The following is a 14,174-nucleotide window of genomic DNA, read 5'->3' as shown; positions in this document are numbered from 1 at the left end:
CCTGTTAATTTGCTGCATGTTGAAATAATATATCTTTGCATAGCTTCTCTAAATCTTGTTTTGTAATGTTTTGGAGATATGACTGTGGGTACTTTGGATTTGTTGCTGATAATTCCTGCAGATTTTACCCATGTTTCCAATTGTTTGTCCCATGTATACTGCCTCACATAATCAATAATTCCAACAATTAACTCTCCATTTTCTTCATCAATACCCACTAACAAGCTGTAGTCCATAATATTGTGTTTGCTCAAAAAGAGAGTGTCGTTGAATACGCTCAAAGTGAGTATTGATTTGAATGATTCTCTGGTAATCAGCGGAGATCCATTGTAAATGACTGTAAGTCAGCAGCAATGTGTTAATCCAAAGTTACTAGTAGTATTTTTGATAACTTACATTCTAACAAGTTTTCATCCATCAATACTGCACCCTCTGTCTTTTGATACCTATTCCGAATAGATCCCTTTAAATCAAAAGTTCTAGATATTACTCTATTATAGAACAAGTTATCCATTACAATTATATCTTTTTTCACAGATTTACCCTTTTCATAATAACTCAATCGAAACACTCCTAAAATTTTACACAAAACACTTGGCAATTCTTGGAACAGTGAACTTGCAACATATTCAAAATAAGCGTGGCCAATTTCTAAAAAGCTCAATAACTCAACACGAGAATTCACTTCTTTGAGAACATACTTGGAATCCCATGTCTTGGTAAATGATGATCCTGATTTACCTCCTGTTGTATTCCATTTCACACAACGAACAAGAGAATGAATAAATGAATCATCACCATCACAATATGCTTTTCGTAAAGCAAGAAATTGTTTTGCAAAGAAGCAAGTACAGCTGAATTTCGTCTTGTTTTTGGATCGATTCGACATGGATGTCGATGAATTGTTGAATGGAATTTCACCATCAATAAGAGTCACCTTATTTCCAGAGTTTGAGTTGGAAGTATCTGAAAATGAAAATTTGTAATGATTCTTTTCTTTTGATTTCAACACCATTTCAATATCTTCATGTTCTGAATTGGAGCGAATAACCTTATCATAATCCGTTGAACTCAATGTGTATGCAATGATCGTAGATGGTTCATCATTATATACAATAACATTTGCATTTGTACTTCCAGATGGTAAAAATAAATGAGCTGATATTCCATCAATAATGGCTGGAAGTTTTACAGGTTTCAATTGAAGTTGATCGAAAATAGTAGATTGTTTGTTTTGATTTCTAAATGGTAAAAAACTGAAACCTTTTTGTGATCGACCTGAAGAGGGTAAAGGAGATGATGCATCATCTGATGATGATGTATTAGCAGTACTGAGAGTGATTGTTGTATTCACTACGCTATGAGGAGTATTGTTCCTCATACCAGTAGTGTTGAACTCTAATGATGAGGAATTATTTTCAATGCCGCCACAAGTATTTATATTTCTGAGTGTAGTAGTAGTAGTAGTAGTAGTAGTAGTAGTAGCAGTAGTAGATTCGATACCATCCAAATTCAATGGTTCAACCACTGGTAATAAATAACTTGATGGTGTAGTTATGGCTGATTCATTGTCACTATTAGAGCTCATGGAAGAAAGAGTGATGGAAGTTAGGAAAATGTTGCGTTTAAGAATGACCTGGATGAGTGGTTTGTGTTCTTGTTGAGATGTGTCATTAATAATAAATTCCACACTAATCAATCGAGGATTAGAAGATGTGAGAACAGAAGAGATGTGTCCCGAGTTGTTGTTGCTGTTGTGGCTAATAACACCATTGCTGTGATTGCTCGAAGGTGAGGATGAGCTTTCAGAACATGGAGCATCCTTCAAGACTACAGGTTTTGATTTTGTCATTGCTGTTTTCATCGCGGTGTTTGAAACGGTCGTTGCTGAAGAGGACATTGAGTTTGCTACAACACCGCTCGATGTTGTTGATTTAAGAATTCCAAATTTAGAAAATAATTCAATAATCATATCATTCCAACTGATCGTGGAGATGTAAACATTTCTAATAAAATCATTGAGAGTATAAATGTTTTGCTTTTGCTTAATAGTGCTCAAGGAAGACCACAAAATATTTTGTTGATTTTTGATTTGTTCTCCAATTTCATGAAATTGTTCAATTTGTTCTTCACTTAACAATGAAAAATTACTTTCAATTTCAAGAACTAGTTGCATAAAATCTGCAAAAAGAACGTTGCATGCATCTTCAACATTTTGAACCATAACGGTAAATTGAGAGGCTTGATACGTTTCATCATAAACTGCTCTATTTCCTGGAAATACAATATCATAAATCTTGACAGGTTTGTACTCAAATTTGGCAATAACATCATTATATGCAAAGTATCTAATATGATCATGATGTACACTATGATTACATCCTCCAGTTCTACATCTGAGAGTACTATTATAAAAAGTACTTTCCAAGAACTTTCCAAAAGAATATTTGTATGCGCTTTCAGACATGGGAATGACTGGAGTCACATGTCTCTCACATATTTTACAATAATTCCACATGGCAATACCCTCATCGCTTGATGAAATTATTTGTGGAGATTTCTCAACAGTGAGAATAATCTTTCCATCTCCATGTGTGTACATTCGTGTGGTGTTCATATAATTCAAAATATTGTTGGGATTGAAACATTTCAATTCCAAGAATTTACCCAAAGGCATGTCATTATCGGTGTAATATGCAATGACCACAGTTTCTGGATTTGCTAATGATTGAGTTTCAGTAATGAGAGAGGATGATGATAATAATAATTTTGGATCCACTTTTGGATGTTTTGTGAAGAGTACAATAATATTCTGATGAACATAGGGAGATAAGACATCTCCAAATATGGCCAATTCAGTTTCTGTGTAGGGATTGTTGTTGTTGTCCATACCAGTCAATGATGATGATGGTGTTGTGGTGGCGGTGGTTGTGTCCGAGTAGTAGTAGTCGTGGACTGCTTTCTCTCGATGTGTAAGTGTTTGTATTGGATTTACAATTCCAAGTTTTGCAAGATCCAAATCTTCCAATCTCAATGAAAATTTTACATTGGGAGAGGCAGATAAAATGTATGGAGAATTGGTACTAGTGGGAGCATCGAATCGTAAAGTTCCACACTCATCAAAGAAGAATTCTGTTTCTAATTTCAAGTTATAGGCGACATAGACAGCAAATTTAAAAATGGGTTTCACCAATTCGAGTTCCTTTTCATCTTCTCCTCTCAACACTACTGTACTTTGAGCATCTGTATATTTACCACAAACAATAAATAAATTCTTATTTCCAATGCGTTTCATATAGGCATGAGTGCATTGAGGTGGTGGTGTTTGATTAAGGTTCATGTGAAGAATTGATTGATCGTATTCATCAATAGAGGATAAAATTGGATATCCTGTACATTTGGAAATTCTTTCCAACACTTTTCTTTTCACATTCACAACCACTGCAATACCCTTTGATAGTAATAATTCTTTTGCAAATCGACTCACCGATTTTTCTACAAAAACTAAATCAGGTTTCTTTTCTGCAATCCTTTCAACAAGAAGTTTCAAAAATTCTTCTTCTTGACTAATGAGAATGTCCATAGAAGTCATGCTTTGAGTTTCTGCTTTGTGATATTGATAGGCAATGGGACAGCTCAGAATTAAAAGTTTTGGATTTTTCAAATTTGTTTTCATACGTTTGTGAACCACGTTCTTTGAAAATACAACACCTCCGTCGACATATTCAGATTTTGACATGTTACTTCCCAATACTTTCTTCACTTTTAAACAGTTTCTAATATCCATTTTATCTCCTCTCAAAATATTAGGATTCAAAGAGTTCACAGTTCTGAGAGCCAATCCTACAATGACTTCTTCCCATTTGGGATCAATTGAAGGTGTTGATGATGTTATGGATCCAAATTCAGAACCAACAACTTGTGTAGTAGATGTATGTGATGATGACCACATAGCATTCTCTCTTTGAATCAATTGAGAAACAATTGCTTTAAGGTGTTTTTGAGAAACTTCTTCAAGGGAATTCAAATGTTCATCAAAACCTTGTTCAAATTCTTCTCCTGAAATAATCTTGAAAGGAACTGTTCCATCAATTCCTCCGCCTTGAGAATGGGTGTGATTATCAGCTTCTTCACTTGCTGCTGCCATTGTAAAATCACTGTTGTTCATCAAGAGTGAATCGTCAAAGATCGTCGTTGGATTGAGCGAATTGGTATGAATTCGCAAACGTCGACGACGGATGGATGGATCATTGGTTTCATTATCGTCGTCATCTTCATCATCATCACTACTTGATGCATCATTTGGAGCGTTACCATCATTCTCACGATTCGTGGATACTTTATCTTGCTGTTCATCATCATCATCTGGATCAGTATCAAGCCCCTCAGCAAGACCTTTGGCACCAAATTCATCCATACTTGAAAAGAAGGAGGAAAATGATTTGTGTGGAGCAAGAATACCAGATGGAGATGAATTGAGTTGTGATGACTGACCTGTGGAATTGGGAACAGGTGAATTGTTCAACATGTTGTTGTTGTTGTTCGATGATGCATGATTGGTTTGAGTACTCGTGTTCAATGTAGTCGATGTTGAAGAGAAACTACTGGTAAGAGCAGCTGATGATGGTGCGTTTGAGGTTCCTCCATTCAGTATTTGAGAGAGATTTTGGGACTGCCCTACCAAATTATTACAATAATTACACACCCTCATTTTTCCAGTGTAACCCCATTTCTTGCCTTATGGACACCAATAAATTTGATTGACACGAATTCATAATATACTAATCAATGGTACTCAGTTTTTTTTTGTAACTTACCATCAATAAAGTAATCCGAGCACTTCCAACAAAATATTTGACCACAAATTCTACAATGATGTTTTCTTTTAAAAACACTAAAAGGAGTTAAACATTCATAACAATTGGTGACACGATCATCTGGCATCCAAAACTGTCTGGCGTTTGATTTTCTTTGAAGTGTGTTACTAATGAAATTTCGAAGTCCTTTTTCACGACCAGCATGCTGACTCATTTCAGGAGTACCACCACCACTACTACTGTAATAAGGTTGCATATTTGGGGTATTTGGAGTATTATTATGGTTGGATGAAACTTGAGTAGAAATTGAAGAAGTATTTTCAACATTTGAAGAGAGTGGTTGATGCTGACTATATTGGTTAGGCAAGTAATGTTTTCTTGGTGAATCTATCGGAGTGTTTGTTGGTGCCTTATCTTGATCTTGTTTCATTATTGGCATTATCAATGGAGATGGCTCAGAATTTTCGTCCGTAGTTGCTTCAGGAATTGTAAATAATTCAGGATGAGATTTTGATCTGTTCATCAATGAATCCGATGGGGTTGTGTTGTGTCTACTTTGTAAATCTACTCTATTTTCCATTTTTAGCAATTCCTTCTTGTTGACAAGAGAAAATCCAACGTAGGATGAGCCAGCTCCATTTTCACTTTCAACCAGTCCAGAATTGTCTTTAGAGATGGACATTGATCGTTTCTTTGTGCTAATAATATGGTCAATATTCTTAAAATCCAAATGTTTCAATTGTGGGTTTTCAAGATAAGAATGATTTTCAGAGTGATTCAGAACACCTGAAGAATCGAAAGATACTGCAGTTAATGATGGTTCATGATTATTTGCAGTGATAGGATTATTTGGTTGGTGTGGAATTTGTTTGGCTTGTTTGTCAACATTTGTGATGTTGCTATTGAAATTGTTTGCTGCAGTTTTATATTCCTCTGAAATTTCGGAATTTGTCATGGATTTGAAAGAGGAAGCACTCTTCTTTTTCGTCTTTTTTACAGGAATTTCATCACTCAACTTTAACGGATTGTTGCTAACATATAAATACAGAGATTGATTGGATGGATTTTCATAAAAGAAATAATTATTATCAGGCGATGATAAATTAGAAACAACGTTATTTGCTACCAATGTTGATGATGAACTATTAGAATTATTTTGAGGATTATTAAATATTTTCGAGAGGAATGATGAAATGTTTTGACCTCCGGGAGCATTGGTAGTAAATTCAACAAGTTTAGGCTTTGCACTATCAGTAACCGTCATAATGGAGGAAGTAGTAGAAAAATTTGAAACAGATCTATAATGTCTGGTTGTTGTGGACTCGGCCGAGTCGGATCGTGGTGTTGGTGCGAATGATTGAGAGGATCGCTGAGAAGTCTCTCCCGTGAAAGTGGTGGTTGGCGGAGACATTTTTTTTGTGATACAGTGAAAATATCTGGAATCCTGAAAGCTTTCCGATTGGATCAAAACTGAACATCAAATTGAGAAAGGCCTCAAGTGAAAACAAGTTGATAGGGAAAGTGATTGAAGCATTCGTCGACCAATTCTCAACTAATTGTGTGCATTCTTCTTCAAGGATACTCAGTTTAAAAAAAAATACATCATCCTTGCGATTCTTCTTTGAGCCTTGCTCGTTCCATCTTTTATTTATTGTTGTTATCATCATTAACAAAGAGAGAGAGGCTCCAACATGACCAACAAACTCTCCGAAGATATTTCTCCATATCCTACTCCATCACCCTCCATAACGGAACAACGGTTATCAGATTACTCTCAACACTCCTCTCATCCCTTGAGGAATCATCAAACACCTCCTCTCGTAGTCAAACAAAAACGAGATAAAACCATCCATGCCACTGCTGGAAGCTTGAGTGGTATGTTAGCTGCCATTACTCTGGCTCCTCTTGATGTCATCCGAACAAGACTCATGATTCAAAGAATTCCTCATAAAGCACACTATACTCATCTTCCATCACAAATACATCAACAACAACATCATGCTGCATCTCCATATCGAGGAGTTTTAGGAGCAATGAAACACATGATAAAGACTGAAGGATTTACGAGTTTGTATAAAGGATTGGGTACTAATTTATTGGGTTACGTTCCAAATTGGGCAGTTTATTTTACATCCTATGAACATTTTAAATCATCCTTTGCACAAAGCAAATTGTTGAAAGATCATGTCATGTTAAATCATCTTACTAGTTCAATGTTGAGTGGAGTTATTACGTCATTTGTGGTATCTCCCATGTGGGTGATAAAAACAAGAATGCAAACACAAGTTGAAAAACAATATACTGGAATTTATCACGCGTTTCAAGAAATTTTAAGAAAAGAAGGAATTAGAGGGCTATATAGAGGCTTAACACCTTCTTTGTTTGGAACGATACATGTGGGAGTTCAATTTCCAGTATATGGTTGGTTTTTTATTCAATTTCAAACGTTCTAACATTTTTTCACTTTTTATTATTTTTACCAAAATAGAATTTTTAAAGAAAGAACTCAAAAAAGATACAACTTTCAATAATATGACAGTCATTATAATTGCTAGCTCAGCAAGTAAAATAATAGCAAGTATGATAGCATATCCTCACGAGGTATTAAGATCTAGATTGCAAGACCATGCACACGGAAAAGACATTCAACTTGCAGCTAATTATGAGCCTTATAAAGGAATGAAAGATGCAATATACAGGATATGGCATGAAGAAGGATACAGAGGATTTTATAGAGGAATGGCCGCTAATTTTGTTCGAGTAGTACCTGCGGCAGTATTGACATTGGGAAGTTTTGAACTATTTTCTCAATATTTGCATAAAAAACTCGATTAATGCCTTTGAGACGTGAATTATGGAAATTATCTCCAACAATTTATTACTACTACCATTATGAAATATGAACTAATAGAGGGCTTGTTTAAGTTTGACCACAGTGTCTTTGAACAATTCATATTCAGAGTCAGAATGAGCAATTAACTTTGATGCAATACCAAACACTAATTTCCACTCCTTGTTGCTTTGGTCATCATGTTGCGGCTTTTGCTTTTTCTTTATGAGCTCTTCCAAAATGATCTCACTTTCATTGATGATTGTAGAATTTATGCCCAACATTTTTGCTAACTTAATACCATATCTATCTTCTGAGCAGCTTCCAGGTTGTAACTGATAGAGATAGTTCAACTCTCCATCTTGGGTTGTTGTCACTCTAAGGTGAGAATTTTTAATGTTGGGGTATAAATCCTCCAAATCACTCATTTCAGTGTAATGTGTAGCAAAGAGTGAGTACGCGCGTAGTGCCTTCCAAAACACGTTTCAAAATGTATTAGCCAAATCACAACTTACGCTCAGATGTTCTGCAATACTCCACGCGATGGCAGTTCCTTCAATATTGCTGGAGCTTCTTCCGAGCTCATCGATTATTATTAAGCTTTTGTTTGTGACATTTTGAACAATGTTAGCGACCTCTTTCTTTTCGATTATATCCGGTAAGTCGTAAACACTTCTCAGCAAACTTACCATTTCAACCATGAAGGTGCTACTATTATTTTCGATATTATCATTATTACCTATTCTGGTAAAAATTCTATCAGCAATTCTAATATTGCAATAACTACATGGTACATAACTTCCTATTTGACTGATAATTTGGATACAGGCTACCTGTTTCAGGTAAGTAGATTTACCTGACATGTTAGCTCCTGTTATGATATGAAAATTACTGGATTCTGACAAATATGTGTCGTTTGCCACATATTCTCCATTTAAATTCTTTTCCATTACAGGATGTCTTCCTTGCTTGATAGCTGTTGGCCCTTCAGTGCAAAATTGTGGTCTTGTATAGTTGCTATTTAACGTTACAAGAGTAGCAAAGGAGAATAACATATCGAGAAGACCAATAGACTCGCCTAATTTGTACAGGTCACTGATGTGGGTCTTGATCATTTCTGCTAGTCTGCTAACCACCATTTCAGTCATGAGAAATATTTCGTCAAGAATTTCTTTCATGCGCACGTTCAGAGAGTTTAACTCTTCAGTAGAGCAATGAACAGTCTTGCCTTTCTTGAGCCTTTGAATTAATAACTTTTGAGCCTCATGTGACAAACGAACATTATCCTCAAAAGTGAAGTGATATCCTCTTCTTACATTATATCTAAGCTTGAGAGAAGACACCCCGGTTTCTGCCTGACAATACTTGTGGTGACCCTGTATTTCTTCTATAGTTTCAATATATTTCTTTCTTCCAATGTCCAACAAAGCATCCACATCAGCAGCCACGGAAAATATTACTTGTTGTTGCTTGTTTTTGCTGTTTACAACACCTTTTTCATTAATAATCTCATCAATGCTTTGCTTGAGACTTGCAAATTCCTGATACTCTAGCGATTGAGATATCGCTTTCAAAATTGGAGTATTGTATGACTTGAGCTTTTCTTCGAGAAGAGGAACTTTTTCAATTATTTTTCTTAAGCAAATAATGTTAAGCACTGTTGAATGAGAACATCTGGTGGAGTTGGATCGTTTGGTGTGAGTAAATTGGGTGAGTAAATGGGCAATATCAATATTGAAGTCTGAAAGAAGCGCACCGACTTCAAAAAACTCCTTTTCGTTTGCCAATAACTCGTCCACTGTGTCTAATCTCGCATTTAAAGATGAGGTATCCAACAGTGGCTGCAACAAATTAGTCCTTAACATACGTTTACCCATTGGAGTTTTAGTGTAGTCGAGATGCGATAGCAATGTGGAAACTCCATTCCCGTACTTCAAACTTCTCACTAATTCAAGAGATGAAATACTCGAGGAATCAATCATGAGATGTCCGTCACATGCAACGTACGAAATTCTGAGACTTCGTGGTTGAAAGGTAATCTCTTGAACATACTCAATATACTGAACCACAGCAGACAAAGCACTAACGCTCAGATATTTGGATACGATGTCTGACTGGATTGATGAATTTTCGTGATCCATGAGTAAGGTGTTGATGTATTCATTTCCCTTATTTTCATTGAAAAGCTTTCTTGCAATGAACGTTATTTTGGCCTTGCTAGAGCCTCCTTCGCCGTTGCTCTCAAGCTCTTGCTTTACCACAGAGGACAACTTGGCATCGTATAATGTTTTTGGAAACAGTACTTCCGCTGGCTCATACACCTTCAACATATTGCAGGTGTTAATGTAACTGGAGCCTTCATTGTACTGAGTTAACCTGATTGAATTTGTTCTGAGGTTGAAGACTGCAAATCCAACTTCTCTCGCTTGATTGTCAAGTAGCGCTACAATATTAAGGGATGGAGAAGCATTAGTACCTGCTGAATTGGTGTTGTACTTATGGGGCGTTCCTGTTGGCTTCCTATTTGATGTTGAGGTTAGGGTTGGGCCTGAGGGAAAGTCATTTTCATACAAAGCCTTATCAACGTTTTTGAAGCCGCTTTTAGCTTGGTTGGTGTTGGAAGAGGAAGTTCGGGTTGTTGGTGTTTTCATATTTTATTTGTTGTTGTAATACGTGAGCGAACGCATGAGGCTTATTATACAACCAACAAGTCTAAACTTGCTTTTAACGGTTACAACAATGCTGGATCGCATGATGACAGTAGTAACCGATGAAGTTGTTCAATAAGTTTTGGCAACTCTTCTCGTTTAAATTTCAGATAGGTCTTTGCCCTTTTCTCAAGATGATTCAATTCCAATGTCAGCTCTTGAATGTTGGTATAGTCGTCCTCAATATCAATCAATTCCCTCAAATACTTTCTCTTGTCTTTTTCCATTTCATAGATTGGGGTCCAGTTGTTTTCAAACTCCTCCAGAACATTCTTGATTTTGTCAATTTCTTCGATGAGTGAAGAGTCAGTGTTAGTATTTCGAACATTTTCATTGTGTCCTATTGGAGAGTTTGCAATGATTGGAGAGGAGTCTTGTATTTGGAAGGAAACTTGCTTTTGTACTTTCAATTCCTCGTCGCTCATTGAAGGTTGAGAATGAGTGGTATCGATCAATGAATCCTGAGGATTGATGGGAAAGTTGAAAAGTAACTCGTTGGGAATTCTTGGTGACGGTCTTCTTTTTGGTGGGCCTCTACTCTGGGTGAGATCCAATGCCGCATTCTGTTGTTGATGATGATCTGATTGCGTAATGTTTGTTTTTCTATAGCCACTAAACAAATAAGAGCCTCGTTTTTGAGCATTTCTAATAGTAATATATAACCAATGTCTGGCATACTTTTCAACTCTCTGCAAAGCTTCAAATTCACTCTTTGTGTGATCTAATTGGATTTTTCTCATTCGTTGAGCATGATGTTCACAGGCAGACTTTTCATGAAGAAATTGGAACATGTTAGAGACAAACTTGCCCTAATCCTTCGATTAAAACTTACCTCCATCCACTGAATTAATCCTCTTCGTAACAAGAGTGCATTTCTATTCTCCAACGCTTCAATCTCTAACTTGCTCTTCACTCGAGCATAGTATACATAATTCTTCAATGCTGCAAATGTCTTCTTTGCCAAATGTTTCTTCATGAGAAAATCTGCTTTTTTCAAGCTGCACTTATCATTCAATCGTTTTTGAACAATGTTATTCCATAGATCGAAAATAGGTTTCGCTAAATATTTCAATGAAAATTGTAGAGCTTTTCTATGCAATTCTTCATTCCTTCTCCTGAATAAAACATAGGCAAATAGCTGTTTCATTCCCTTTTCTTTCAGTATTCGATTATGATGAAGAGCTGCTCTCTCAATATTGATTCTCTCAATTACCTTATTCTCATAATAGTGTCGCCAAGCTATAAATATGCGTGAAACTTTTGAGCATTCCAATATTGCTTTTAATTCTGCAACTCTACTGTCTTCTTTCGCTTTTTTTTCTTTTTGAGTACAAGCATGCTGAGCCAAAGCTCGTAGCACAATAGATTTAAGAAACTTGTGTTTTCTTCTCAAGATGGGTTGAATTTTGTCATGAAGCGATTTGGTTCTCTGTTCCTCAAGTAAATAATTATCCTAAAAGCGATATGTGTGGTTGTTGTCCACACAGTAATTAACAGAACCAACTGTACATACCTTCCACTGTCTAAAACCCTTATACAAACATGAAAAACGATGAAAAATTTCTGCTTTGTTTGAGAGCTGATGTTTTTCTTTTCTTAAAAGGAGATACTGGAATGATAATGAAAAGAATGAAATTCTAAATGTTGAGAGAATAGTGCTACACTTACGTTGCTTAGTGCAAACAAAGATTTTCTTATCAAAGATTCACAACGGAATCGTTCAGACTTCTCTTCTAAAACAGTTGCATGTCGTTGTGTACACAGTTTATCCTTCCACGTCATCAGTACTTGTTTCAATTCTCTCTTTCTTTGCTTTTGAACAACAATATTCTATGTCCTTGTTTGAAACTGATAATTCCAACTATTATGTACATACCTCTAGTTCTTGGAAATGCATCTTATTATGTAAGGTTATTATCCAATTATTGAAGTATGAGGACAAGAATGTATTTCTGAAATACTCTTCGGCTTGATTCAATTTCTTACGCTTTTCTGTTTTCATGTGACAATACTGCGCCAAACAATTGAATACCATTCTTAACGTCTTATTTTTGAAAAACCTGTCCACAATTTCTAATTTTGTTGCCAGTATTTTTCTCTTCTCTATGTATTTCACGACTTGCTGTTTTAATGCCCCAAAGGCCTTTCTTTGGATGGAAAGATCATAATATTCGGTGGCCTTTCTAATCTTAATTTCAGCTTCTTCTTGAATATACTGTTTCAGAGCTGACCATGCTTTACGTAGTAAAACGTTTGTATAATGGGATTCTCCAAAATTTATCTTATCTCTCATAATTTTGACTGGAATGTTGTAAAAAAAGTTGGTACTGTCCCAGATACTTACTTTCTTTAATAGCACCAATGACTCTTCTCACGTTTCTTTGATATTCAAACTTGTCAGCAACCAGGATTGAATATCGTTTGGTGCGACGTATTTCACAACTTGTCTGCAATGATTTGAGGGCTCGGATTTTCAAAATTTTGATAAAGTGTTTACATGCCACATCTTCATATACATTTCGTATCTGAAATTACTTGAGGTAATACACATACCTGAAAGTTCTTGTTCTTTTTGTAAATTATTGTTCAATTGTTGCCTCCATATCATAAAAAAGTATTGCATGACAGAAAATTTGTGTCGGGTTTGCATGATAAATTCTCGTTTCCAAATATTTTCTCTATCTTCTTTTCTTCGCTTCCAATGTTGAAAACATTTAAAAATTAGAGTGTTATTTCTCATATTTTTGGCCTTAATTTCATTCAGTCCATTTCTAGCAAACCATTTCCAATGATTTATAACCTTTCTTGCCAGCTCTTCGCTTCGTAACTTTGTTTTTCGTCTCTTGATAGCCGCTTTCTTTTTTCTCATCCACTCTTCAGAGAAGTTAGTGATAGAATGTTCTTTTTGATTTATAGGAAAAGTTCCAAGCCTCTTGAATTGGTTAGTAAGGGCGTCCAAAGATTCCGTATTTGCGTTAGCAAAAATTTTTGATTGGAAATGGTCATTTCTTGTACACAGTTGAGGTGAGTTTGAATGGTAAGGGGTTGGGGGGTTTTTGGTGGCTGTAAGGGTAGTTGGCATGTTGTTGCTCGTTTGTGGAGGTTTTGATTTTCCCTCTGTTGTTTTGAGCTGATTATGACTACTAAGTTGACGAACATTATTTACAATGACTTTGGAGGTTGTTGGTACGTGAGGTGTTGCTGATATTTGATTATTTTGTTGTGGTTGGGGTTTTTGAGAATATTTTGCTTCTTCGGGATCATCATCGTCATCTATATTATGATATCGAACAACGGGCGCTTTGGCTGCATTGTTGCTGGATTGTATGATCGTTGGTAGCTTCCGAACTATGATATTATTAGGTGTTGTTGATAATTTGTTGTTTGTATGTTTTTCGTTAGGTGTAACAGTTTTCTCTGTATTTCGGATCTCTTGTGTTGCTTGGGCATGTTGTATGGTACGAGAACCCATTCTCTTCGTTGATGGCGGCCCGGAAGTTTTGTTGTTGAGCATTTTTCTTGTTGATCTTGAAATTTTCTTTTATTGCCACTTCAATGTTTGAAGTTGATGCTCACAAAATACTCGTAAATCAACACAGAACTTGTCAGCAAAAAACTCATTCCAAGCCTTGTTGGAATTTTTAGGCGCCAAAAGCGCCCGCTCAAAATTTTAATTTTCACTTTAAAAAAAATTCGGAGCACAGCGCTGCGTTCTTCTAGGCTTCACTTCTGAAACCGATCGTCATCATCATCAATTTTGAAACTCGAATTGAATATTCTCAAGCCTTGCTGTGAGACCATCGAGTGTTGTTCCATCCA

General features: G+C 35.9%; 4 protein-coding genes across 4 annotated transcripts; 1 reads left to right on the top strand and 3 right to left on the bottom strand.

Moving 5' to 3' along the window:
• Nucleotides 1-4: 4 nt before the first annotated feature.
• On the bottom strand, nucleotides 5-6,228 carry C9374_006944 (uncharacterized protein; the record flags this gene model as incomplete). The annotated part of the gene is made up of 4 exons (XM_044696860.1): nucleotides 5-115; nucleotides 168-337; nucleotides 397-4,737; nucleotides 4,818-6,228. 4 exons carry the CDS (start codon nucleotides 6,226-6,228, stop codon nucleotides 5-7), a joined length of 6,033 nt encoding a protein of 2,010 aa, XP_044555307.1.
• Nucleotides 6,229-6,508: 280 nt separating this feature from the next.
• On the top strand, nucleotides 6,509-7,652 carry C9374_006943 (uncharacterized protein; the record flags this gene model as incomplete). The annotated part of the gene is made up of 2 exons (XM_044696859.1): nucleotides 6,509-7,238; nucleotides 7,306-7,652. 2 exons carry the CDS (start codon nucleotides 6,509-6,511, stop codon nucleotides 7,650-7,652), a joined length of 1,077 nt encoding a protein of 358 aa, XP_044555306.1.
• Nucleotides 7,653-7,721: 69 nt separating this feature from the next.
• On the bottom strand, nucleotides 7,722-10,298 carry C9374_006942 (uncharacterized protein; the record flags this gene model as incomplete). Its single annotated transcript, XM_044696858.1, has 2 exons — nucleotides 7,722-8,117; nucleotides 8,163-10,298. The coding sequence occupies 2 exons, from the start codon at nucleotides 10,296-10,298 to the stop codon at nucleotides 7,722-7,724; spliced, it is 2,532 nt and encodes an 843-aa protein (XP_044555305.1).
• An 80-nt stretch (nucleotides 10,299-10,378) lies between these two features.
• On the bottom strand, nucleotides 10,379-13,869 carry C9374_006941 (uncharacterized protein; the record flags this gene model as incomplete). Its single annotated transcript, XM_044696857.1, has 7 exons — nucleotides 10,379-11,122; nucleotides 11,188-11,808; nucleotides 11,869-11,964; nucleotides 12,024-12,185; nucleotides 12,232-12,656; nucleotides 12,700-12,861; nucleotides 12,909-13,869. 7 exons carry the CDS (start codon nucleotides 13,867-13,869, stop codon nucleotides 10,379-10,381), a joined length of 3,171 nt encoding a protein of 1,056 aa, XP_044555304.1.
• Nucleotides 13,870-14,174: the final 305 nt, after the last annotated feature.

Source organism: Naegleria lovaniensis (genome assembly GCF_003324165.1).
Source record: "Naegleria lovaniensis strain ATCC 30569 chromosome Unknown tig002, whole genome shotgun sequence".
Taxonomy (NCBI): Eukaryota; Heterolobosea; class Eutetramitea; order Acrasida; family Naegleriidae; genus Naegleria; species Naegleria lovaniensis.
Note: the sequence above shows the minus strand (reverse complement) of the source record. Positions and strands in the feature narration are given on the sequence as shown.